This window comes from Lepisosteus platostomus, chromosome 9 (genome assembly GCF_059453375.1).
Source record: "Lepisosteus platostomus isolate fLepPlt1 chromosome 9, fLepPlt1.hap1, whole genome shotgun sequence".
NCBI lineage: Eukaryota > Metazoa > Chordata > Actinopteri > Semionotiformes > Lepisosteidae > Lepisosteus > Lepisosteus platostomus.
The window spans coordinates 46,392,108-46,409,236 of NC_142619.1; the positions used below are offsets into that span (position 1 = coordinate 46,392,108).

The 17,129-nt window shown below is 38.5% G+C and overlaps 1 protein-coding gene across 2 annotated transcripts; it reads left to right on the top strand.

Annotated features, from left to right (window-relative positions):
• The first annotated feature begins 2,306 nt into the window (after positions 1–2,306).
• Positions 2,307–14,552, top strand: metap2a (methionyl aminopeptidase 2a). 2 transcript variants are annotated; one of them, XM_088645267.1, is made up of 11 exons: positions 2,307–2,503; positions 3,411–3,524; positions 4,315–4,377; positions 6,820–6,922; positions 7,006–7,167; positions 7,644–7,825; positions 8,290–8,384; positions 8,605–8,701; positions 9,066–9,169; positions 13,391–13,506; positions 13,849–14,552. In XM_088645267.1, exons 1-11 carry the CDS (start codon positions 2,341–2,343, stop codon positions 14,099–14,101), a joined length of 1,452 nt encoding a protein of 483 aa, XP_088501393.1. In that variant the 5' UTR covers positions 2,307–2,340; the 3' UTR covers positions 14,102–14,552. The 2 variants fall into 2 exon arrangements, with proteins under 2 accessions (XP_088501393.1, XP_088501394.1); XM_088645268.1 differs by having other exon boundaries at positions 3,414–3,524.
• The last annotated feature ends 2,577 nt before the right edge of the window (positions 14,553–17,129 follow it).

Below are 17,129 nucleotides of genomic sequence, written 5' to 3' on the forward strand. Positions count from 1 at the left end.
AATCAGAGCATTCTGATGGCAATTGACATTAATTATATATAAAAATGTGCAGAAGCAAAAAATATATATAAATTGTGAAATTAAAGGGAAGCATTTTCTTAGGAATTGAAGGCCATAGAGAACAAGAAAGTCTTAAGGCAGGATTTAAACACAGAGGGTGCCGTTAAATATGGCCAGGATGTGTTTTCCAGCTACTGGAGGCTACTGCTGAAAAGGCTACATCCCCTCTCGTGCACTGAGGAGCCTAGAGCCAGCTTCCTGAAGTGAGCAAAGTGGGACATGTGGGGACAGTAACTCTTGAAGGTACATGGGAGACAGACCAGTAGCGCCTGGTAATTCAACAAGAGAACTTTAAAGTCTATCCTGTAAGAAGTCAGTAGCCAGTGCAAGTCTTTCAGCACAGGAGAAACATGTTAGGGTTTTTCTGATCATGTCAGCACTCGAGCAGCACAGTTCTGGATGTACTGTAGTTTCTGATGTAAGTCCTTGTAAGTAATGCTTGAAAATGGAAAATGATGGTAATAGGGACCAATTAGACCTGCTTGTTACATGACGGGTAATTGGCCCTTATGACTATTGTTCCTTGTGCAGATTATGTCAATGCAGCAAGTGAATATGCATGTATGTTTCTTCACTTTGACAACTGTTAAAGTGCAAAGGCATACGGCTTTGAGTCAAAAAAAGTCACCATTTCAAAGTAGTGTGAACTCAACATTGTTCTGAGTTCATTTTAGGTTCAACGCAGTAGCAAAGAAGGATCCAGTCCTGGTCCTCGAGGGTTAGCTTATCTACAGGGTTTCTAGGACTCCTGAAAGCACCAGTACATGTTGATGTTGTTTAGTTAAATAAACCCCATAATGGCCTGTTTTCTGTTGTTAAGAGCTGAGCTAGGATGAAAATCTGCACATCAGCCCTCAAGGACCGGGACCAGACACCCAGGTAACACGCCAATGTACTGCATATTGAAACAGTGGATGACAGAGGGGGTCTTTTCATATGAATAACCAATAAATACTTTAAATAAACAATTTAAGAGACCAGAATTTTATATTGCAGAAACAGTTCCAAGCACTTCCCCCAACTATATTAACTGTGTGAAGTCCTTGAACATTTTGTGCAATGATGGGATTACAATGTGTCCAGTAACTTCAATACCTCTTTACATCCTTATGATCCTTATTACGCATATCATTTCCATACCTCCTCCCTCCTTATCCAACTTTTCTGGTTCCCTTCTCTCCAATCTCTCTCTTCTTGACTCAGCATCCCTCAATAAACTAGTTACACACATAAAACCCAGCATAACTGTGGCTGAAAAGCTGATCAACATATGTGTGTTCTCTCGAATTGACTACTGTAATACTCTACTCGCTGGGGTATCTAAGTCTACATTGAACAAACTGCAGTATGTTCAAAATTTGGCAGCCAGAATACTGACCAGGTCCAGTGCAAGTGTTCACATTACTCCTATCCTGGAGTCCTTGCACTGGCTTCCTGTCAAATTCCCTGTAGACTTTAAAATCCTCATGCACACCTATAAGACTCTGCATGGCTTGGCACCTTGGCACCTCAGTACCTGTCTGCACTATTATTGCCCTACTCCCCACCTCGCAACCTTCGCTCTTCTAATTCTGGTCTCCTAACTGTCCCCCAAGCCTGTCTACCCTCTATGGGTGACAGGGCCTTCTCCTGTTACGCCTCCAAGCTCTGGAACTCTCTGCCCAAGGATATCAGAGAATCACCTTCTCTAAACTCCTTCAAACCCAGACTCAGAACCTTCTTCTTTATAAGAGTGTTTACTTAACTGGTTCCATTCTTTACCCCTCTGCTTCTTTTTTTCTTAGTACCACCATCCACGGTTTCCTCTGTATATTGTAATTGTGTTTAATCTTGTGTATTCTTTTTATTTTATGTTGTTGTCATTCTGTAAAGCACTTTGAGAAGCCACCTTTAAAGGTGCTATATAAAATAAAGTTTTATTATTATTATTATTATTATTATTATTATTATTATTATTATTATTATTATTATTTCTAGAAACGTCAGATTAAAATTTCGTGACACTGCCTGGCTCAATATTGGTGTTTTGTGACAGAGTTATGGTGGTCTTATGTCCTGGGAAAATACTTGAAAGAATCTTCCTTTAAGTGAATCTTGGTAAAAGATTTTAAAATCTTAAAATCTGATCTGGGATACTTATCTCTCTTTCGGCCTTCAACTAGTTCTCTATTGGGTTGAACTGCTCACTGCTCGTTATACTGTAATCAGCACATTGCGAGCGGGGCTGCACAGCCTCCCAGCAGCCCCTGCGCTTCCTCTTTCCCCCCCGTGTTTCCAATCATGGCGGATGTGGTTCGGCAGCAAGAGCAAGAGGAGAAATCCGAACAGGAGAAACACCTAAACGGAGAGGTGGAACTCGAAGACAAGGAGGAGGCTGATGCTTCCGAGGAGACAGCCAAGAAGAAGAAAAAGAAGAAGAAGAAAAACAAGTCGCCAGCTGCCGGTGAGAGAGCGTGTGTGTATGTGTTAGGCCATGATACCCGTCTTGCTGTCGAGACAGGCCACATGAAACACGCCTTTTAGCACAAGCGGAGACTTTTCTTTCTTTATGTTAACTTAAGACAGTTGTCACTGACCTCACAATTTGGGATTTCAAAAATGCAAGTACAGTTTTTTGAAATGATGAAACCGCGATAAAAACAAAAGTCGTGTTTTTCACGTTTCTCTTCTCGCAGTATGTTGAGGAATGTTAACTTACGTAAGAGCACAGCACCGTTTCGGTCGAAAAGATGCATAATACGACGATTTGCGGTAACGTGGAGCTTTTCAGAAGAGTTAAATTAAACCTCCCCCTCGGTTCCCCAGGACTGAAACGCTGGCTGTGTGCATGAATATTTGTTAATAGTATAATAGTGAATTATATGCCACCTGGATACAGATCAGTATTCGGAGGCTGAGAATTTGATTATACTTTTGGTCATTTGCTTAAAGCCCATCCTTATGAGGTTCAGACTCGCGTCCCAGGTTTTCACATTGAAGACCCAGTCAAATTTACACCTTAAGACATTCTATTCAGTTTATTGTTAGAAAGCGCCTTTCACAACAAGGTTTCCCTAAGGTGCATAACAAAGCAAGTGACCATACATAAGACAGAAATGTGTTTATGAAAGGTAGGCCTATCAGGAGTTTGGAGACTGCTGCAAATTTAAAATCATAACGTTTTTAAATCTGTTTTCCGTCAAAAACTATGGTGTACCACTGTCATAGACTGTATATATAGTGAATTTGGACAGTTGAGGGGAGAGGTTACAGCGTGCTTGGAAACAAAGTTATTTAAGTAATAAGATGAGGCATAACCTAGATATAGATTGTTCTATGACCTCTTGTTTTTTTTAATACCTGCAATTAAGCAGCAGCTAACGAGCCGGAGGCAGATGGGAATGCCGACGGAGTGGACGACATGACGAAACAGCTGGAGAAGCAGGCTGTTGAAGACAAAGACAAGGATGACGATGGAGAGGAAGGCAAGTGATTAAATACAGCATTAGCCTGATTTTCTCAAAAACTCTGTTGTAACAAATCAAACTGGATAAAGCTGCTCTTTAAGAGAATTCTTAGTTTGACAGTCCATAACATAGCGCTGGCAGGTTTCAATGTTGGTTTTCAACCTTCAACCTGATTTGTTTTTCACCAAAATGGTGCCAGTCACACTTAACATATTTTTGTGGTTCCCTGTTTTGTTCTGTTGTTTGGCATTGCGTACCATTACAGTCAGGCTCATGGGTCCTGCTGAATGTTACTCTAGAAGGTTTGAGGCTGGCTAAAATCTTGATTGCAATGAAACAAACGTTTTGAAACATGCTACATGTGCTTCAGGCAATGGTTAAATCAATAGCAAACAGCAGATGTCAGGGGTTCGAGTCTGGGTCATGTCATTTACTGGCTGTGACTGCCTGGTGCCTGCGGTCTGGCAGTGCTAGTGAGGGATGTACTGGTCTGTGATACTGAGTCTCCTGAACGTTGTTATGTTGCCAATAAAGTGTCAAAAGAGTAATGGCTCAAGGACTGGGAGAGTCTGAGTAGTCTTTTTTTCTTCTGTCTGCCTGGGTGAGTACAGACGCCATGGCTCTTCGCTGAGACGTGAAACATATTTTGCAATTCACAGCTGAGTGGTGTGTAACAAAATATTGTCAATTTTAAATGAAAAAACACCGACCAGTCACAAACAGGGGTTAGGAGTTTCTCGTGACAAAATGCTACTAAGCTTGATTCCTACAAGCGACATTGGAATAAAAGCTATGGGTGTTTACACAGATGGAGAGGAAGGGGAAAACTCTGCAGGAAAGAAGAAAAAGAAGAAGAAAAAGAAGAAAGGACGTAAGTTTTGCTCCTGTTCCATTAATACATTTTCTGCAAGTTTATAATGATGATGATGATTAAGATAATTAATTAAGCATTACTTCAATGAAAAATAAAATGCTCCCAAATTCTGTAAAATGTAATTTTGGGGGGAAAATGTGAGATGATAGGAAACCTAATAGAATATTACATTTGCTTAGACTTTGATTGATGTCATGCACACGTTTTACCTGTATTGCTATGAACATCATACTGCGTTTCTAGTATTGTGTGAGATAGAGGTTAGTGTCCTCAGTATATCTCCTGCCTGAAACTGTTTTGATGAAATTGCCCTGGTTCAGAATCTGTCATCTTACCGTCCCCACCAGTAATAACTTTCTGACAACTGTGTTTTATATAAAAGGTGTCGGCGTCAAATGGTAGTCGGGGTTCTGGTCTCATAATGAGAAGATCGTCAGTTCAACACTCTTTGAGTTTTACCTTTGAGCAAAGTACTTTACCCCAACTGCTTAAGTCCAGCTGGTACAAATGAGTACCAGCACTGTTGGTGGATGATTTCTGATGTTTTCATTTTCTGTTACTGGGGGGGGAATTCATATACTCTGTGTGCTTCAAAACTGGGATAAGTCTTTTTATATGTCGTATATTGGCAAGAGCTCAAATTTTAAAAGGGAATTTATAGCAGCGGAGATGCATGGACTGAGTTATGTCTGGCACCATGCATGACAATGAGATGATGAAATGTAATTTAATGTTTTAGCAGCTACAGAATCAAATATGATTCTGTATTTTACAGTTCTGTGCATTTTTGATTATACACTATATATACAGGATGGTTTGAAGACACTGCTTGTGTCTGATTGTCTAGACATGATTCCAGTCCTTAAAGTAATAGTTAAATGTGTTGAAGAAAGTGTTATTTGTATGGAACTTACTCTCCATATGAATGCCACACCTACATATTCTCTTCCCAGCTTATTCTTGTCTAATTCTTTATCTAATCTTAACAGTAATTTAAAAAGTGAAATCACTGTGAAATAATGCATTATTCCTTCAATTAAACAGCTTTCCCCACATCTGTAAGTGTATGTTACTGTCAGTGTATCTGCTTGTGACCTTAACACTTTGTGCTGTTGAATTTCTAATGTTCTCCATAGTATAAAAAATCTTAAATTTAACTATGCAACCTTCAATAATTGACTGCTAGAAATTAAGAATATGAAGCTCTTGTAGGGAAATCTGGATAGTCATGCATACTTTTACAATTTTAAAGCATTATTATGCTTGCTATATAATATATCCATGGCTTTTCCTATTCAGCTCAGTAACCCTTGGCTGTGATTCAGTAGCTTGAATTGAAGCTACACAAACATGTCCCAGCCTGGCTGATAAAACCAATGATCATGTTAGAAGCATAAAGGAACAGAGGAATTCTCAACACCAAATCAAAGAAGTAACAGATTTGTTAAATGTATTTACTGCATTTTAATTTTATGTTTTTTGCACATTTGACAAGGTTGCTGTAGAGAACCGATTTGGATATTTATATAACTAGCAAAATCAGACCAAATGGACCTCTAAACGGGTAATATACTTGGTAATTAATATATAGGTATTATACCTTCTACACAGTAGGATGTTTCCCATCAGTACAGAACCTGCACTCCAAATTACTGTGACTGTAACATTAATAATTTTAAAAGTGTGTGCATGTTTTTTAAAGGTGTCATGATCTACGGATTACACGAGGGAACAGTTTTTCATACAGCAGCACCCTTATAATTCCACAAATGCGTGCAATCATGAGTCACCAATTGCATTGGTGCAATTAAACATGTGACAGCATGTGAAGCTCATCTTCCTGGTTACAAGGATGATGGTACTGTGGAATCAAAACAACAGTCACTGTAAAGAAAGAGATGAGCTTTCCATGGACTGAAATCTGCAAGGGCAGAAATTAGCGCTTTCATATTAATAAGTTACAGGTGCATTCTAAATTTAAGAGATACCTGACAATTTTAGACCCTTTTAAGGGAGTCATTTGGAAATAATATTGAGAGTATTGACAACCCTCATCAGGCTGTTGGGTTCAGTCAATAAAAATAGTGTGACTTTACATAAGTACACATGTATACAGGTACAGAGGGTAGGGATCTAGTAAAAACAGGTTCATTTGTTTCAGTTATAAACAAAATTTCCTATGGATGGGCCTTTTTCTTAACACTAGTGGTATTTGTGTATCTTTTTTTTAGGCATTTTATGTTCCAGAAATTGAAAACTAAGAAAATATAAAGTTGGATTTTTTCCAACTTTTACCACATTATGAGTGGTGTATGACTAGTGAATAGCAATGTGGATTTCAGTGTTATGTAGGTAGATGTACGAAAAGGCCAGATTTGGTCAATTTAAGCAGTCCCATGAGTGTACAGAAATGAGTGCAGCCTCTTTTTCTCCTTGCAGCCAAGATGCAGACTGATCCACCTTCAATTCCGATCTGTGAGCTCTATCCCAGTGGAGTCTTTCCAAAGGGACAAGAATGTGAATATCCAACGACGCAAGATGGGTAAATAATGTGAATGTGATGGGTTTTTTTGGTGAAGGTCAATAGAACCAGCATTTACACTGTACTTCTGATCTCTGCTGCAGTCGGAGTGCTGCCTGGCGCATGACTAACGAAGAGAAGAGAGTGTTGGATAAGGCCAGTGAAGAGATCTGGAACGACTTCAGACAGGCAGCAGAGGCTCATAGACAAGTCAGAAAGTATGTTATGAGCTGGATCAAACCTGGCATGACTATGATTGAAATCTGGTGAGCCATGTTTTTCTCCCTTATTATTTTAGTTCTTCTACAGTGTGCGTTATCTTAGGTCATGGCAATTTCAAGGATAAATGATACAGCATTACATGACCTATACAGACTATTTCGGTTGTGATCAAGTTGTCATATTTTCGGTCCTTAAACAGATAAACAAACTTCATATAGTCTTGACCAAATGTAACAAGTTAATTTACTATATTAGCACTTTTCCACTTGAAAAAAGATGCGTTAATGCTTAGTGACATCCTTTTTACATAGATTACTTTTAGTATTTCTTGAGGTCTATCCCAAGGTGGGTCTACATAATTGTTTGCCACTAAGGAAAATCACGACCAGTATATTTAATATTTTTATCAGTAGATGTAATGCGTTTTAATTTAGCACAATTTTTCTTTCGGTTTCCTTTCTATTGCATTAGATTCATACCAGCCATACTTTTCATAACATGATCAATACTTGTATTCTAGCGAAAAACTAGAAGACTGTTCCCGGAAATTGATCAAAGAGAATGGTTTGAATGCAGGCCTGGCCTTTCCCACTGGCTGCTCATTGAATAACTGTGCTGCTCACTATACCCCCAATGCTGGAGACCCCACAGTCCTGCAGTATGATGACGTCTGCAAAATAGACTTCGGAACGCACATAAATGGTCAGTTGGAAGCTGGAATAACACACAACATATCGCCTTTCACTTCAAATGTGCTTGCTAATTCAGTCTGCCTACATTTCCTTAAATATTAAGTTTCTTGTGAATTGTTTTTCAGTGTATACATACAAAATATAAACATTTAATTGTTGTGTAAATATTTGATTCGGGCAGTCAGGATTATTCTGACTAGCCATTTTACTTCTTGAAATGCAGATTGGATGTACAGGATCTGTTTTTAACAGGGATTGGGTTAATGAAACCTTTGAAGTTAGAAAAAAAATGTTGGTTGTGGGGATTAAGCAAAGTATTTTAATGCTAGAGCATTGGGAAACTGTGCTTTAGTTAACTTATGATATTTTGTAACTCCTTAACCATAAAGGAAGAAAATGTCAGTAGGTTTCAAACATAAAGCCAGCAGTGATGTACTATGAACACTGTATTTATAATTGGAATTGTTTTTGCAGGTCGTATCATAGACTGTGCTTTTACTGTTACATTTAACCCAAAGTACGATAAACTTCTTGAAGCAGTGAAAGATGCCACTAATACAGGAATCAAGGTGAGTGTGATAAACCATCTGTTCATGTTAAAGAGCTTGGTTATTCTTGGCTGCAGTTTCTATACAACTCAGAAATAAAATCAAGTCCTTACAAGTTCAGCTTTGTTAGTGCTCATTTACCAAAATGTGGTTAAGTGTTCCTTGTCATTTGTAAAGACATTCTTCTGAAGTGAGTTGTTCAGTTGTTGCTACTTAACTCTCAATTTGTTTTTTTATTAAGTGTGCTGGGATTGATGTACGCCTGTGTGATGTTGGAGAAGCTATACAGGAAGTCATGGAATCCTATGAGGTTGAGATCGATGGAAAGACTTATCAAGGTACACATCTAGTAACAAATATTTTTGTGTTTTTCTCACTAATACAGTATTGTACAACATAATGCAAAATCTACTGTTTCCCTATGTCTTGACATAAGAATTGAAACTGCCTAGAATGATACAGATCAGGATAAAACGACTTAATGTAATGGTGAATTTAATTTGCATTGCTCTCCAAATGCCTTTGCAATGTCTCCAAATGCCACAAAACATACTTTACTTTTAAGGAATATATGAATATAAGAACATATTCTATCTTAGAATGGATTATGCTGTAGACACTGTGATGCATGCATTGCTTCTGTGTTTTTAAATGAGTGTCATATTCTTGGCATAACTGGATATGCTGCATAATGTCTTTCAGTGAAGCCAATTCGGAATTTAAATGGCCACTCCATTGGACAATACAGGATACATGCTGGCAAGACTGTCCCCATTGTCAAAGGAGGGGAAGCAACAAGAATGGAGGTAGTTACTGCCAGGAAAACTATCTCAAATCTGAGGAATCTGCTTAGAAAAGCATACACAGGATAATTCATTAGACCTGGACTAGTGGGTCAGGGCTCAGGAAGGTGGTGAGTTTGTGTACAAAGTAGGGCACTGTTGTATGTCCCTTGAGCTACGTAACACACTTGGGTGTCTTCATAAAAATGCCCAGCTGTTTAAATAGGTACATATGGAGGTCACCTTGGATAAAAGCATCTGTCTTTTCATTCCATTGTCGGAAAACAGCTTCTTCTGGTAAAGAACTGGGAAAAGCACAGGTTATCCCAGAGCATACGGGGTGCACTGTAGACTACACTTGGGTGAGACGTGAGTGTGGTGCAGAGCATACTTGCATGCTCAAACACATACTTATACTTTGGAGGTGGCAGGACCTGGCGAAAACTTGAAGTCTAGGGCCTGTTTTTTATAAAAATTCTCAACCTTAGAAGCAGCAGTTTAGCAGCAAGGCCCCTTCACCGTTATCAGTTGAAATAAGTTGCCATCTTTAAACTGTCCTGTGATACTGTTTTTGAGAAGTGAATAACTAATTTACTTTATATACAGTGCCTTGCAAAAGTCTTCAGACCCTTGACCAATTCTCTCATTTTACTGAATTACAAATCCTACATTGAAAATTTCTCTGTGATATTTTTATTTCTAAGCACTGAAACACAAAATTAATTATTTTTACGTGACATTGTTTTATGTTAGAAAATATTCTTAAGAAAAATGAAAAACTGAAATATGCTGTTCGCTTAAGTATTCAATCCCCACATTTTACTATTTTGTAGAGCCACCCTTTGCAGCAATAACAACTTTAAGTCATTTGGGTTAAGTATGTACCAGCTTTGCACACATTCTTCCAGGCAGATTTACTCCAGGTTGTTCAGGTTAGTCGGATGACTGTTGTTCATCGCAATTTTGAAATAGTGCCACAGATTCTCAATTGGATTGAGATCAGGGCTTTGACTGGGCCACTGTAGGACATTTGCCTTTTTGTTGAGCCTCTCCAGTGTTACTTTGGCCTTGTGTTTGGGATCATTGTCCTGCTGAAAGATGAACTTTCTCCCAAGCTTCAGTTTTTTAGTGACTGAAACAGGTTCTCTTGCAGTATTTACCTGTATTTTGCACCAGACATTCTTCCTTCTATTTTAGCAAGATGCCCAGTCCCTGCTGATGAAAAGCAGCCTCACAGCATGATGATACCACCACCATACTTCACTGTAGGTATGGTGTTTTTTTAAGTGTGGGCAGTGTTAGATTTGCGCCACACATATCGCTTTGAATTTTGGCTAAAAAGCTCTATCTTGGTCTCATCTGACCACAAAATCTTTTGCCGCATCGCAACTAGATCTAAGATAAGATCACTTTATTAGCCATCTACAATTTCTTGCATTAGGGATTCATCTTTTTGCATACCCCAGCTTGCTCTCCATGGGACACACAGACAAGGAGAGAAGCTTGGGGTAAGAGCGCAGGGTCAACCATTGTACAGCACCCCGGAGCAGCTGGGGTTAAGGGCCTTACTCAGGGGCCCAACGGAGTAGGATTCCTCTGCCGGCTGCAGGATTTGAACCGGCAACCTTCTAGCCACAGGCACAGATCCTTAGCCACGGAGCCACCACTCCGTCCCTGGGTCACTGTCATGCTTTTTGGCAAACTCCAGATGTGCCTTCAGGTGGTTCTTTTTCAGTAATGGCTTCTTTTGTGCCACCCTCCCATACAGGCCAGAGTTACGCAGCGCTCTTGTTTGTTTGACTGCTGCACCTTTACTCCACTCTCTGTGGCTTCTCTCACAAGTCTCCTTGTTCGTGCAGAGTTTTGAGGGACGACCTTTTCTAGGCAGTGTCTGGGAGGCTCGATATAGCTTGCACTTCCTGATAATTGAACCAGCAGTGCCCACTTTTGTTTTGTACGGTTTTCCTAATTTATGCACTTGTTTTACTTTATAAAAAGTAAACCTTTAACTTCTTTGGAATGCTCTTTAGTCTTCATTTTTACAGCTGTCCTTCAGATTCACAACCTAAATAATGATCCCTAAACTGTGGGGTTTTTATCCAGAAAATGTGGCAGTTATTTTAACGATTCACAGGTAGAGGAGAATTTAAAGGCAATTGTGACGTTTTTAACATAAACAATGTCGCATTAAAATAATTAATTTAGAGTTTCAGGGCTTAGAAATAAAAAATATAACAGAACTACATTTCAATGTAGGATTTGTAATTCAGTAAAATGAGAATATTTCAGACCCTTGACCACTTTTGCAAGGCACTGTATATACCTCTTTTTACTAATTGTTAATTTTTTATGAAAAAACGATACTAAGAATTGTTACTTGTATTTCGAGTAATGAAACCCAACTTTGAAACTATGAAGAAGCGATGCAAAGAAAAATTTCGACACCTCCTCCAAATGTAGAGGAAGACTGTGCGTTCAAGTTGTTTTGTATTTAGTGTCCTCGTCACCTTCCACTAACTAGCATGGGTGAGAGCTAGCACAGAGCCTACAGAGTGACATGAGAGACATTCGATAGAGCTCACCCCATCTTGCTTCATGCGTTGTTCGCTGTTTTGTGTGCTCTTACTTTGTGTTTGAATATTTGTGGTTTAGACTTTAACATGGACCTCAGAGGTGTTAAGAAAATGAGAATTGTAAGTGTGAGTAATTACACAAAAAGAGAATGAAGTGGTATGATTAATGATGTCTAGCTAGGTAAGCAGTTTTTTTTATTACTAAAAACACTACCTATAGTGTTACTTATTGTTTCTTTTGTCACTTTTAGTGAAAAAAGTAAAAGTTGGGGTGACGTTTTTGGGGTCCGGAACAGATCATAATTTCACCCATAAGAAATAATGGCAGTAGGTTTTTCTTTTTACGATTTTTTGCTATGTGAAAGTGTTTCTGGGAAAGAGTTATGTTCATAAAAAGAGGTACAGATATACACGATTAGTCCTATTAGCCTTTGACAAAGATTTTATATTACCTTTTAACATAATGCAATACTTTATAATTTTTTAGATATCCAGTTGTTCTAACCCAAGTTTGAGCCATTATTTTCTTAGAGAAAACGGCTAAATGTGGGTGGAGTTAAGTAGATTTAGATTAACCTTAATGAATCTTTTTGTTGGCATCTATAAATGAGGGATTGCATGTTCAGTGCTCATCACTGATACTGTATTGGTTTAATTCCTGTTTACTGATTTAATGTCATTCAAGCATAATATTCTGTATTATCGTTTCTAGGTTAGCATCGCAAAAATCCTATTTACGAAAATACATAAACACATCACTACTGACACGGAGGCTGATATTTGGATTGCAGCTTTTACACCTCTAGTACCCACATAGTTGAGGCTTTATTTTAACTGCAAATGACTCTGATTGCAGTTGTGTATAACTTTTGTAAGATTTCAAAATCTTCCATTTAAGCTATATTGTAGCACTAGTTTGGCTTTGATCTCTAGAATAGAGAAAGGTAACAAGCGAAAGGAGGCCATTCAGTTAATCTAGCCTATATGGTAGCATCTACCTGATCCAAGGATTTCATCTGGCTGATAATTGAAGGAACCCAGTCTGTGTTTTGACAACATGGCTGGGTAGCTTGTTCCACAGTTTTGTGTAAAGAAGTAGCTCCTGTTCTCTATTTTAAAAGTGCTTTCACACAGTTTTTACTCATAAATTCTTACAAGTGGGATTTGTGCTCTGTTGATTTTAGGAAATTCCACCGAGAAGAGTTTGTATATACCTTTGAGGATTTCCAAACCTTGGTCAGGTCCGCTTGTAGTTTTTACTGTTTACTTTGCAGAATGCTGGCTTTGAGGTTGGCTTGTTAAATAACTTTGACTCAACAGTAAATCCAGAAAACCTGAAATAAAATGTTTGAGACATGAGGGAAATAATATTGCACAGTTGGATTCTAAATAGTCTAGGTAAATTAGGCTCTGAGGGGTCTGTTTTGTTTTTCTGTGGATTGACAGATTCAAAGGTTTAGTTTAATTAACCCTAGTTCTAGTTATATTCTTTACACCGCTATGATTCTACTCACTCAAAGGAAACCCTTCTGATTTTTTCTTTTGTCAGAATGTTGAAGAGCAGACGACATGAGAAATGGCTTAACATTAATTGCATGGGTGTATTGGAGGTTTGATTTCTGTATTGTATCCAATTTGATTTTATTGAGGTTTGATAATTGTATTCTTTCAGGAAGGAGAGGTCTATGCTATAGAAACATTTGGAAGCACGGGAAAAGGAGTTGTTCATGATGACATGGAGTGCTCACACTACATGAAGAACTTTGATGTTGGACATGTGCCAATCAGGTTTGTTTCATTTTAAAAGATGAAGCTTTTTATCAGCTTTTCTAGGTGCACCTGATGTTAAAGGACAACAGTCATACATGCTTGAAGCATCTTTAACAAGTTTTTTTGTGCTACAAAGAAGACTTTCCATGTTTTAAAATACATTTAGAATTTAAAAGGTCAATTACATGTCCTTGTAACCCAAAAGACACAAATAGAATTTGCCATTAATCCATCAGGTTTTTTTGTGGTGTAATCCCACAAGCAAGCCTCATTAGATTGGTGACTGATGTTTAAAAATAAAAGGTACGTTGATGTTTATAAATGAATCTTTAAACTTCATCTGTTTGACTTACCTTTCAGACTCCCAAGGGCTAAACACTTGTTGAATGTGATCAATCAGGACTTTGGCACTTTGGCTTTCTGCCGCCGCTGGCTGGATCGTCTGGGAGAGACAAAGTACCTTATGGCACTGAAGAACCTTTGTGACTTGGGCATAGTGGATCCATACCCTCCTCTCTGTGACATGAAGGGCTGTTACACAGCACAGTTTGAGCACACCATATTATTGCGTCCAACGTGCAAGGAAGTTGTGAGCAGGGGAGATGATTATTAAGTTCGGCTTTTTTGTTCCCTGACAAGCTTTCTTTCTCACTTTGCTTTTGCAGAAAGCGGCACAAACAAATTCATGTGCTGCTCAGTGTCTGTCTGAGGGGTCAACTTTGTATCATATTTACCATGTTTGAATTGAACAGCGGAATATTTGACAGTATGGTTTTTAATATGCTTTATTGCATTTACAAAAATAAATGATGCCGCTTCCTTTCAAATGGGAAGTTAAATAACATATAACTTATGGCTGTAAAGTTTGGCTTTTATTGCAGTTGGAGAGGGGAGTATTTTGCAGAATTTGCATTCCGCTTGTATAAGTATTTATATTTTCCCTGACACTTCCAAATTCTTAGTAACTGCTAATTCTAACACCTGTGACCATTGTAGGAATTTGTTTTGAACTCCCAGAAACCTTTTTGTAAAACTAGATGAAAATAAAAATCTTTTTTTGTTCAGATTTTTTCAAGTTTTTTTTCCCCCCAATATGACACTTATTTTATGACAAAGACATCCACTGGCAGAGAATGCAATTTGAAGTGTGATACTATTGTTATACACTGCTATAAAAAGTAAACCTGATCAATAAGCCCTGAAGTTGCCCACAGTTGTAATAATATAGTTGAAGTCATTGTAAAAATGTTTGATGGCAGAAATGAGAATATTTTTTAATGATAGGGAAGATACACTTTTAAATGAGACGGGTGCATTTTGGAGGAAGTATGAGACAAAGTATCTTGGTACTTAATGGTGTACTGTCAATTGGAAATTAAAAAAATCAAATATCATCCATTGAGGGTAAACATCGTGCGGATCATTACTGATTTTTTGTCCTGGTTTTAACTAGTATACCTAGGGTTAAATACCTATAAGGGTTTAGTAGAGAGAAACGGGATTTTAGTAACATTTAATATTCTGGCTCACTGCCAGTTTTATGAAAAACTCTACTACACATTTTTGTTTTTAATGTAAAGGGAATTAGAGTGGTGACATCTGGACACATTAAATTATTTTAAGTATCCCCCCCCCCAAAATACTCACTTTGTATCATGGCAGATGGTTGAGTCTATTTCCTTGCCGTTTCCCCTTAATCTTCTTTTGCTGGGATGAGCAGGCGTGCAGGGACATAATGCCCACGTGACTGGCTTGCTTGCAGTACCTCTTTGTCAGTGTGATTTGCGCAGTTTCACAATCCTGTGGTATTTACTGATTCATAGATTAATGTGGCGGCATAGAGACTGTAATGTAGGAACAGTGTGGTTAAGGTTGTGTTCGTGATCTTGAATGCATGATATTTCCATTTAAAATGTTCTCTTGATTTCTCACATCCATTTAATGGGAGGAATTTCAAATAGAAATGTTCCTACTAAGAAAAAGATTCACTTTTGCTGATTTAATTTTCTATTTAATCTGTTCATACATTACGGTAATAAGGGGGTGTTTAACTAGAACGTTGCACAATGAAAATGCAGCACAATTAGGTATTATTTCCTTTTTAAAATCAGGAGCAGACGCGTTTGCTGTGAGTTGTCAAAATCGCCCAAATTAAGTTGATAAATGCCTGTTCAAAAAGACATTGTTTAGCAAGAACAATGAATGATTTAACTATGCTTTGCTGGAGTGAGGAACACTATGAGATCCCATGTGAGTGAATTTGCCTGGAGAACAAGATGTTCTACTTCAACAATCAGAAGACTTTTCCAGAGAGAAATAGCTATGAGGGAGAGGCCACATCCTAGAAGGCAGACTCAACACTGTCCAGGGACTGTCAAAATCTGTGATAATTTTTAGACTGTAACAGCTACATCATGAGATATTCCAAGAAACCAGTACATCTGATCTGAATCACTGTGGACTGTGGACTGTGTCCTGTGTGAAAATGGTCTAAATGTTCAGAGATCACTTAGCAATTCAGTTGAGACCTGAGAATCATTGCAGTCTTCTCTGTAGGCCAGGGAATATCTGAGCTGGTAGCTGAAAGAGTAATAGAGTGTTTTATATACTGATGAATGCAATTTTGCTCTTGATAGATGTGACAGGAGACAACATGTTTAGAGATATCATGGTGAATATAATGGTGATCTCTTATATCACAAGAGTGACTTTTGGCGTACACTGACTCGGTGCTGTCTTATTGCTCAGTCACACACAGTACTTGACCCAACAGTTCTTGTGCAAGCCAATCCGAACGTATTAATGTTCCAGTAGGACAATGGGAGACCACACGGTGCTAGGATTACAATGGCATGACTGCAAGGTCTTCATGGTCAACAGTCAAGGTCTTGCCTTGGCTAGAACCTGAGCTCAACAGGAGACTACTGCTGCCTGCGCGCCTTCACCAGCTGGCTTGTAGTTACACAGGAGTGGCCCACAGCAATTTAACCACAGGCTGATGAGAATATTTTGGATTAATGCCCGATACTAACATTTCATACTAAAAAAATATCATGATGCTTTGATCTGTGCTTTGTTTAGAAATTGTGATTTTAATGCGCGTCTTAAGTGTAATGATGCAATCAGAGATGAATGTGGTTTCTATTATCAGCACAGGTGTGAGCATGACATGAAAACAGAAAGCATTGTACCTTTAATTTCTGGGCTTTTTAGGCTTTTCACTGCTTGCTGTTTTCTTTAAATCAACGTGGTCTGAGAACATGAACTATGTGCATAAAGGAGTACCTATGATTACACAAAACATTTTTTTAACATCTGTATTCTAATATCTAATAATTGATCTTGGCTGATGCACTGCCAAGTGAGCCTTTCAGCTTCCCAGGGTGCTTGCAGGAGTGCAGTGCTGTCTGTGAGGGACGCTCCTCTCCTCCAGTAGTGCACCTCCTGAATGGGGCTGTGCTGCTTGAGAGGTGTAAAAAGGCGAGTGGCTCGAGAGTGGACTGGTCAGATGGGTCTGACTCACACATCCTCTCCCGTGTGCGACAACAGGGTTTGTAGCTCTAAGCCGAGATGTGAAAAACACGCAACTGGCGATTTCAAAACAAGTGGGCAGAACAAAAAGTAACTGGCGTGGTCTTGTA

Coding starts and splice junctions, on each gene's coding strand:
- metap2a (XM_088645267.1), top strand. CDS start 2,341: ATGGCGGATGTGGTTCGGCAGCAAGAGCAAGAGGAGAAATCCGAACAG. Junction 8,385..8,604: donor CCACTAATACAGGAATCAAG/GTGAGTGTGATA, acceptor TTTTTTATTAAG/TGTGCTGGGATTGATGTACG. Junction 13,507..13,848: donor GTTGGACATGTGCCAATCAG/GTTTGTTTCATT, acceptor CTTACCTTTCAG/ACTCCCAAGGGCTAAACACT.